This window comes from Branchiostoma lanceolatum, chromosome 4 (assembly GCF_035083965.1).
Source record: "Branchiostoma lanceolatum isolate klBraLanc5 chromosome 4, klBraLanc5.hap2, whole genome shotgun sequence".
Lineage (NCBI taxonomy): Eukaryota > Metazoa > Chordata > Leptocardii > Amphioxiformes > Branchiostomatidae > Branchiostoma > Branchiostoma lanceolatum.
This window is the reverse complement of record NC_089725.1, coordinates 3,886,416-3,895,592: the sequence shown is the minus strand read 5'-3', so window position 1 is coordinate 3,895,592 and position 9,177 is coordinate 3,886,416. Positions and strand designations below refer to the sequence as shown.

Here is a 9,177-nt window from a genome sequence, read left to right as displayed (position 1 = left end):
CCTGGGATAAAAGACGAGAAGAGAATTGTACTATTATATTATTTGTAACATCACTTGTTCCTGCGTATATTTTACCTGTTATTTGGTTGTTTCATTTATCATTTTTGTTATGTGAAATATTAGTTCTGAATGGAGTTTAAACTGTAAAAGCCAACACAAAATTGGACTTACCCAAATTTTCGACTGAACAGCTACAGTCTTTTTCAAGGAATGAACCATCCACTGCTTCTGTGATGTCACGTTATGCACATGAGACACGTGGCTCGGTGAGCAGTGGATCATATATCTAACGCAATATTAGTTCATTACGTATGGTTTTCTGTTTACCCGTATATATGATTTGATGTCTCTGTCCAGCAATTGTCTATTCTGTTCACCTGTATATTATATTTATTTCTATGATTGTTCTTCAACCTTCTGTAAAATACCTGTTAACTTTGTTATTCTGTACCTCTGTGTGTGTATCATTTATCATGTTGGTGTCTTATAAGCCCACATGAGCTGGGCGCAAAAAGCGCAAGACACATATTAGATAAAATTTCATTCATTCATTCATCCATTCATTCATTCATTCTCTCTTTCCTTCTTGTACTTTTTTCTTCCCTTGAGCATTGCATAGCTGAAGTATTTACAAAGGGGATGCCATGACACTTAACATGTGGTACATAGTGATCCTGTTTTATAAAATAAATTATATTCCTATTTTGTTGTCATTTCGTACTCATATATTTACAATCTTTAGGAGAGCAGGTGAACGAACCTGCCAGGGGATATCCCGTGCCCCACACGTCTAGTCTATCAGTGACAATTGGGACACTAAAGAATAATTCAATCAGATCTATCGTATCATATCTATGAAAACTGTCTTTTCCCGTCTCTACTTCTGTGCGTTGTTCAAATAACTCTCAGAGTTCTCTACAGTTCTTGTGTGTTTCACTTTCAACCTTCATTGTTCCTTTCTGCATCTTTCCCTGCACTCTTTGTGACTCCACACAGTTCAGTTCTCCACAGCTCGCGTGATCGTGAGTTTAATTCGCAGCCTAATTTCTGCCGAGGCGGTGCTGTAGCCTATGCTGGGGGTAGTTAAAGTCCAGCTCTTCTCTTCTCAGCTCTTGTTCATCTATCACATAGGTAGATGGCGTCGACCAATCAGAAGCCTCCATTGCCCACAATAAGTGGTCTGTTATCACGCCATAACACACCACTTATTGACGTCATATCAGAACACAACCGTTCCATTTTGCAGAGGGGGTATCTTTTTGATGAATCCTTTTCTTAACCTTGTTTAAAAAATCGTTATAACCGTTGCATTTTGTAGAGGGGGTATCTATTTGATGAATCTTTTTCTTAACCTTGTTTAAAAAAATCTTTATTGTCTTAGAATTTCTAAAAATTTCCTTAGAATGCATGAAAAAGGGAAAACAAATTTAAAATTCCCAAAAATGTTCCGCGTGTTCCATTTGCTGTTGGCCAAAGAAACCACGTTCTATCTAAGGTTCCGCGCGTTCCATTTCCTGCTGGCCAAAGGGTCATGTTGCAGGGAGATTGAACTTGAGAATTTCAGAGATAAAAACGAATCTTCTTACGCTTTGTGTTTTTGTTGTATTTTCAGACATGCTTCGCTCACTCGGTGGTTTTATTCGGTGGTTATAGCACATGACCAGGCGTTATGACACCATATACACCTCGGGGCGGGTCATTAACCCTTAATTAATCCATTCATTCATTCATTCATTTATTCATCCATCCATGCATACATACACACACATATGCACATACACACACACGCACATACTCGTACACACACGCATACACACACACACCTAAAGACACACACACACACCTACACACGCGCGGGCGCGCGTACAACCTTGGCGAAGGTAATTATTGAAAATCATGCATTCAAATATTTGAAACGTGTACGCAAATACAAGCAACGAAGACAAAGCTAAACTTATGACTTGTGAAGTTTTAATAGTATGACATCATTATATGTTTACTTATGTTCTGTTGTAAATGTCTGCATGATGACAGCAATTCCATGTTTCATTTCATATCTATATGTATTTGATCTATTGTAGGAATATTCTCTTCTCCTGGAAAAGTAGCTGTCAGTAGACAGCTAGAGAAAATTCGAAACACCAGTAATCGAATCAAATATCATTGCATAACAATTGGAACGGCACAATTTATGACAAATTGCTTACAGTATACACATGTGACCCCATGCCACTAGGACCGCGCGCACTCTGCAAACTGAAATTTAACAGCGCGCTCCGAGAATTTCAGAGATAAAAACGAATCTTCTTACGCTTTGTGTTTTTGTTGTATTTTCAGACATACTTTTACATTTTACAATTATGAAATCAAAACAAGTCCAATTTAAGTTGCAGCGAGGGCGAAGCGCAATCGGCGTTTGATAGAAAATGGGCAGTCCTAACAACAAATCTAATATCTACACTTTCCCATACAAAGGGAGCAGATATAACAATATAAAGTACATTAAAGTATGATTATCAGCATGCACAGGCGACAATTTGTTTCCATGAAATGTAACGGTATGCGTTCTAAATAATACGGCTTGTTTTGTCCAGCCCACCTGCATTATTCGGTGCATGGAAAGTGAGTTACATTACACATAAGCAGGTTTAAAGATTCTTATATTCTCTTGTTAAGTTACATGGAATTCATTAACTTTTCTCTGACTTCAATCTCATTACCTCGATGTTTAACCTTCATCGAATAATCACAAACAGTTGTATTCATTTTCCACACCTTCAGTTTATGGAAACCTTATCATCCAGGTGGGATTCGGAGGTCGCATAGCAGGAGGACATGTTGCCCGCCCGCGCTGATGTTCTGCGCGGGACCGGGCAACCCCTTCACTGGGACCGGAGCCGGCACCTCGAGCTCCTCTTGGCCCGTGCCGAGTTGACCGCAGACTCCGGATCCCCATGAGTAGACATGGCCTGTAGAAACAAGAGGAAGCGCAACCATCAGACAACTTAACAGTGGGAGTTTCCATAAATGAGAACAGGGGGCTTTAGTAAAAACAATTTCTCAATAGAACAAGGGGGCAGTCGAGTTGTAATAAGTTTGGTTCAAACAATACGGCATGATTTAATATTTCAATATTTTAATCTGTTGTACTAGACATCGAAATCTACTTCTCTTCAGCTTCGTGAGTGTAAAGAAAAATGAAGTGAAGTCTACTACAGATGTATACTTCAGCCTCGGAGGCTGCAGTACTCTTTTGTAGTAGACTTCATTTCTCATAGCTTCAATGTCTAATACAACGGTACAGATTGTTTTACTTTTTTTTCAGTTGTAGTACTACATATTGTAATTTACTTCTCCCGTAGACTGCAGATTTTTTTCTGATTGTAAAGAGAAATGAAGTCTTACAATGTACTACAGAGGAGTACAACAGCCTGCGAGGCTGAGGTATACGCCTGTAGCAGTTTCACTTCGTTTTACTCACGAAACTGTAGTCTACGAGAGAAGAACACTACGATGTAGAGTACCAGCAGTTTAAGACACACGTGTAAAGCGCGGCTACATCTAGGATAGAAACTAACCTTCACTCGTCCGGCAGAATGAGACCCTGGGGCCGGCGGCGACCTGACTGATGTTGGGGGGCAGGCCGGGGACGGGCTGGGGTCGGGGTACAGGGGTGTCGATTAACCTCCCGACGCCAAGAGCACCGTCTCTTCCACCGCCCCAAGCTATGACGTGTCCTGTGTGCAACACAAGAAGAGAACTATGTCAGTGATGATGTTTTATAAGACATACTATCATTACAGTTAAGTTGATTGCATTGATAAATAAATTATTAGTATAGAAGTAGACCAACCTGTGGAGCAGAGGGCAATCCCGTGGTAATCACCCATGGCCACCTGCGTCACGCCGCGCTGACTCAGGGCCTCGAGTTTCGTCCGTCCCCAGATAATCTCGGGCGTCTCCAGCGCCAGCTGACACAGATGGTTCGCGCCGCAGCCATAGACGTCGTCTGTGGAGGTGATGGCGATGGTGTTGTAGCCGCCACAGACGACGTCTGTAAAGTCGGCGGCTGCGACGCTCCATGGGCGGGGCGTCATCAGCAACCCTGGAAAACAAGAAAGAACAGCGTCAGAATGCTTCCGACAAGAGACTGTGAACATAGTACTCAAGCATTTAAGTTTCTGTTTGCAATTGAGTAATTGAGAAATTCATCAACATATAGTTATAAAGTTGAACTATCGGAAGAGCCAGAGCAGGTTGTCGCGAATTGCAGAGCTAAGTAACAGAACGGTTACGACGTTTGGGCGGTCAAATGACAATCGTGAATCATCCGTTAGGGTTTAAAAATAAATTAAAAATCCCAGAGGGTCTATAATTCATTCATATAGCCATTACACCTACAGCCAATATGTCCCTGTCCTCACCTCTTGATGATTTCTTTTCAGCAAGGCGTCCACGTATTGAGCCCAACTGGCCTCTGCCTGCACATCCAAGAGTGAACACGCGATTGTCGGTCGTGAGGACCGCCAGGTGTTGGGCACCAGCCGAGATCTTGCGGGCTGGTGCTTCCAACCCGGTCACCTCCACCAGGCAAGGGCCCATGTTGTGCAGCACCTTGCCGTCGTCCCGCTGGATAAACGATTGCACAACAGGTTCTGAATTTACGTACGGATCTAGCTGGCTAGCTGACTATCTACGGGTACTGTTTAAAGCACAAGTGAAAGAAAGAAGCAATAGACCTCTAGTTCATGAATTCACAGTAAGTAAGTAATGCTTACTTTCAGAAGCCCGCACCAGTATAGGCGACCCAGGGTGTCGAGGACGGCTGTAAAGCTGTCCCCGCATGCGACCTGGGCCGCTACCCTGGCCGGGCTTGGGGAGGTGGAGGCGACCACCTGGCAGTCCTCTTCCTCGGATGTAACCCTGGCCAGGGATCCATCATCATTACAACCGGCCGTCCAAATCTGACCCGCAGATGTCAGGAAGGCCGAGTGCATCGCCCCGGCGGCCACGTCCACTATGGTGGTACCAGTGGGAAAGGCCACCGGGGTCGGCAGAAGCCGATCCTCATCATCCCCCTGACCTAACTGGCCGACGAAGCCCATGCCAAACGCCATGGGTTGGCCAGTCGGCCGAGGGGGGAGAGGAGGGCACTCGGCCGACGGGAGGGACGGCCGCTGCTCCGACGGAGCTGGCCAGGGCTGCCTCAGACCCGTGCTTGCCGGACCTGTAGGATTGGGCGAAAGTTTTCCTTATCATTTTTTTTACTTGATGAAGAATATCATAATTTTAAACATTGAATACGTTGAATACTTTTGGCAGGACGTAGCACAAGTAAAGCAGTAGTACTGCTAGGTGTAGCAGTTCAACAAAAGAAGTGGGCAACTTACCCATGATGTCCATGATGTCCTCGAGGATGGCCTCCAGGCTGGTGCCGCGGCGGGCTCTCAGATCGCCGAGCTGCAGGAAGAAAGAGAAAAAACAACAAGAATTAGAAACATGGCTTCTCTGCCTGAACACCGTCATGATGACAATGTTGGAGCTCTGTGGTGTCAGCGCATTACGCGTTTTACTTACAGCCTGCACCGCGGTCACCAGCAGGCCGGCAACCTCCGGATCCAGCCGGTTCAGTCCGGTTTTGACCCTCTGGCCCTTGACGAAGCTCTGAAAGTACAAGAAAATGATTTAAATGCCGCACAGTTAGATACTTAAAGTATCAACAACAATGCTACTAGTTTATAGATCAATGAATGAATAGAGACCTTTATTGTACACATATACCCACTGGGTACAGGTCACAACAAAAGAATAGTAAACAGATACATAAATAAATAAATAAATATACAATCTTGTGGTACAAAATTGGCGTTTTCCGGCAGCGTAAAACGTCAATTCAGAACACATACAAAAACATCGGACAAATAGATTCAAAACGTAACAAGAGTAGCAATAATGTAAAAGTCAACGTACGGCAGTCTGGTGCCAGCTGACACCAACCTCCGCCGCCTCTTCCGCCAAGGCAGAAATGTAGAGGCAGCTTCGGTTGGTGGTCATAAGGCCCCTCCCCCAGAGGGAGAGGAGCCTTGCTTTCTGCTCCTTGGTCAGCATCTGTGAATAACAACAGTATATTTCACACACAATACCATATCGGATAGACTACACAGTAGCTCAATGACAGTAAAGGGACATCGATTACCATACGTCAATGGGTCCTACTATGTCCATTCAAGGTTAAAAAAAGAGTGACAAGGAAGAGAACGGGTCAACACTAGACAACAGAACGGGTCGCGGGCCCGTCGATTCACATAACAAGTAACAGTTATTCGTTTGAGACGATCAAGCAAATTAAAGAAGACGCTCTATTTACATTCAACAACGTAAGCAACGGCACTCACACTAGAGGAAAAACGCCTTTGAGATTTCTAAAAACAGAAGAAAAAAACGAAAAATAAGTAACCGCTACTGTGATAGAGTAGGCAGGCAAGCGTTTATTGGCCTTATAAGACAGTTGTTCGCAAAATCCTATTACGCTATTACGATTAAGTGAAAGTGCGGCGTTGTTTACTTGTAACTACGGAGCGAACGTAACTGTATTCAACCGACATTTTCTTAAAGAACGTTTAGCGTGTTCGATAACGTAACGTCCGCAATTTAGAGATTCATTGAAATACAATCGACGCGGAAAGAAAACTAACGTTTCTAACATGGAAAAAATTACTAAATTTAAGTCGCTGTACTTAAGTTATCATGCCATCGATCTGAATCTAACATCTTTAAAAGCAATCAAACGTGTCCTGCTTGAATAGGTCGTCTGAGACGTTTACGCTAACACGGGCGTTCGGTTATGTGTTAAACAACTTTAGCGATGAAAAGGTAATACATACAATGAGCGCTAGAGGGAAAACGTGCAAGAAATTTTTACGGAATATTGTACTACTGCTCGTACTGTGAGAACATAGACAAGCAAGATTGTATTGGCCTGAAAAAAACTTCATCGCGAAAGAGATTGTTTAAAAAATCTACTTTTCTAACATTTGCGTTCGAACGAAGTACGATCAGGTGAAAGTGCGACGTTGTTTACTTCTAACCACGGAGCGAAAGTAACTGCATTTAACCGAAATTTTCTTAGATAACGTTTAGTGTCTTCACCAAGGTTACCGAATGTAGCATTCCACAATTTAGCTTTATTCTAAAATACAACTGACGAATGGATAAAGCCACAAAAATAAACAAGAAAGGACCTGTTCTTAGCAAAGGAAAACTCTAACAAAAGAAGTGGCTAATCACAATGGCTTCACGTCCGGTGTATCAAACACTTGCATTTAACAGATATACTTAAAAGCGTTCAAAGCTGTTCTGTTGGTATCGGTCTTCCGAAACGTTCAAGCTAACGAGATGTTCGAGTAAGTTCAACGATACTTAGCGATGTAAAAGTAATACATACAACGAGCGCTGGAGGGAAAACGCGCAAGAAATATCTACGAAATATTGTACTACTAGTCCTACTGGAATAGCATGGACAAGAAAAAATCTAATGGTCTGAAAAAATCATTCCCGAAAAAAATGTAAAAAAATTTTGCTCTGACATCTGCGTTCAATGGAACTGGTGATAAAGTGAAAGTGCGGCGTTGTTTACTTCTAACCACGGAGCGAAAGTAACATTTAACCGACATTTTCTTAAAGAATGTTTAGGGTCTTCACCATGGTTACCCAACATAACATTCCGCGATCTAGCTATATTTTGAAATACAACCGACGCACAACTCACAGAAATAATCAATTAAACTAACGTTCCTAACAAAGGAAAAAAATTCTTAACTGAAGTCGTCACGACATCGATCTTTATCAAACATAAAAGTGATCAAACGGGTTCTGCTGGTATCGCTCGTCTGAGACGTTTACGTTCGGCTTACGTTCAACTTACGTTAGCAATGTAAACACAGAAAAGAAATGATACAAAAAAAGTACATTGGCGCGAAAAGCTGAATCATCTTCATCGTTACTGACAAAAACTCATCGTTACAGACAAAAACTCTCTATACGCAAGTACAGTACATGTACTATGATTACAGTAGTTGTAGATACGCCACTAGCATAAGCATTACTTTCACTTACTTCCTGTACGCCGGGACCGCTACACGTCTTCCTCTACTTGTGGTCAGGGTCAGAATGAGATGTTTGAAGTAACGGAGGGGCTCGGGTTGCCTTCGTTCGAATGTTTTTTGTTTGTTCGAGAATTTGTTTGTTTATTCGGGCACGTTTACCTGGGTCACAGTACATAACATTCGGTTCGAACGTTCGAAGCGTAGTTGTTGTGTCACCTTTGTTTTCCCCATAGTGCATAATCATGTACCCCATCAACGTAAGGTTACGGCCGTATGGTATTGTATACTGATATGTCTTGGCTCTAGATACTTATGTGATACACTATTTTTTATGCTCAACATTACCTACATGTTACATCTGCTATCACTGTTTGTAAACTTGAGAGTGAAAGTGATCTCGAATCGGTTTAGCTCGCCGAAGAGCTACCTTTCGCCTGGCCGTGACAGAGAAGGCAGACGCTATGTAGATTATTTGCAGGTTCATAGCACCGGAAAATTTTCCCCTCTTTTCGATAAGTACAATAAACAGTGGACCACGGCTTAACGTCCCATCCTAACGACTGCGACCCTTTCCGGTAGCGTGCATATCGTGTGGGCGGCAACAGTCGGGACTCCAACCACATGGTGCAGAGGCAGAGTCGCTGACCACAGGACTACGCACGCTACTCCTGTAGCACAACAGGGGTCTTACGCACTATGCGATCCTCAGCCATTGTGCCGGGTTAACTAACGTTAGCTTTCTTGTGAGTATCTGCTGTCATAAAGTCACAATCCAATGGTTGATGAGTATTTCAATGTGCACGTACCTTGTCCAATAATTCTTGTACAGACCTTACAACTACGGTGTTCCTACTATGCATAATATTAAATATGAATACAACATCATTATGACATTCATTGTTGCTATTCATAAAGTCGGGGCAAAAGACGATTGCGAAAGAAGGGAGCTCTCTAAAGAAGCCACCAAAGTCCATCTTAATTTCTCCACGCTTGCAGACGAAAAGAAAACTTCTCTAACATCACACATCCCATTCACCGTTTCGGAAAAAGAAGTCAAACGCGGGCGGGAAAA

General features: G+C 42.9%; 1 protein-coding gene across 1 annotated transcript; it reads right to left on the bottom strand.

Moving 5' to 3' along the window:
* Positions 1 to 2,247: 2,247 nt before the first annotated feature.
* On the bottom strand, positions 2,248 to 5,196 carry LOC136432091 (regulator of chromosome condensation-like). Its single transcript, XM_066423110.1, has 5 exons — positions 4,779 to 5,196; positions 4,425 to 4,629; positions 3,854 to 4,105; positions 3,579 to 3,737; positions 2,248 to 2,969 (listed from the first exon to the last, which is right to left on the bottom strand). The coding sequence occupies exons 1-5, from the start codon at positions 5,115 to 5,117 to the stop codon at positions 2,797 to 2,799; spliced, it is 1,128 nt and encodes a 375-aa protein (XP_066279207.1). The 5' UTR covers positions 5,118 to 5,196; the 3' UTR covers positions 2,248 to 2,796.
* Positions 5,197 to 9,177: the final 3,981 nt, after the last annotated feature.

Excerpts from the sequence above, each read along its gene's own strand:
- LOC136432091 (XM_066423110.1), bottom strand. The coding sequence starts at position 5,117 with ATGGCGTTTGGCATGGGCTTCGTCGGCCAGTTAGGTCAGGGGGATGAT. Across the intron at positions 4,630-4,778 it reads ACTGGTGCGGGCTTCTGAAA|CGGGACGACGGCAAGGTGCT; the intron begins GTAAGCATTACT and ends TCGTTTATCCAG. Across the intron at positions 4,106-4,424 it reads TGAAAAGAAATCATCAAGAG|GGTTGCTGATGACGCCCCGC; the intron begins GTGAGGACAGGG and ends CTTGTTTTCCAG.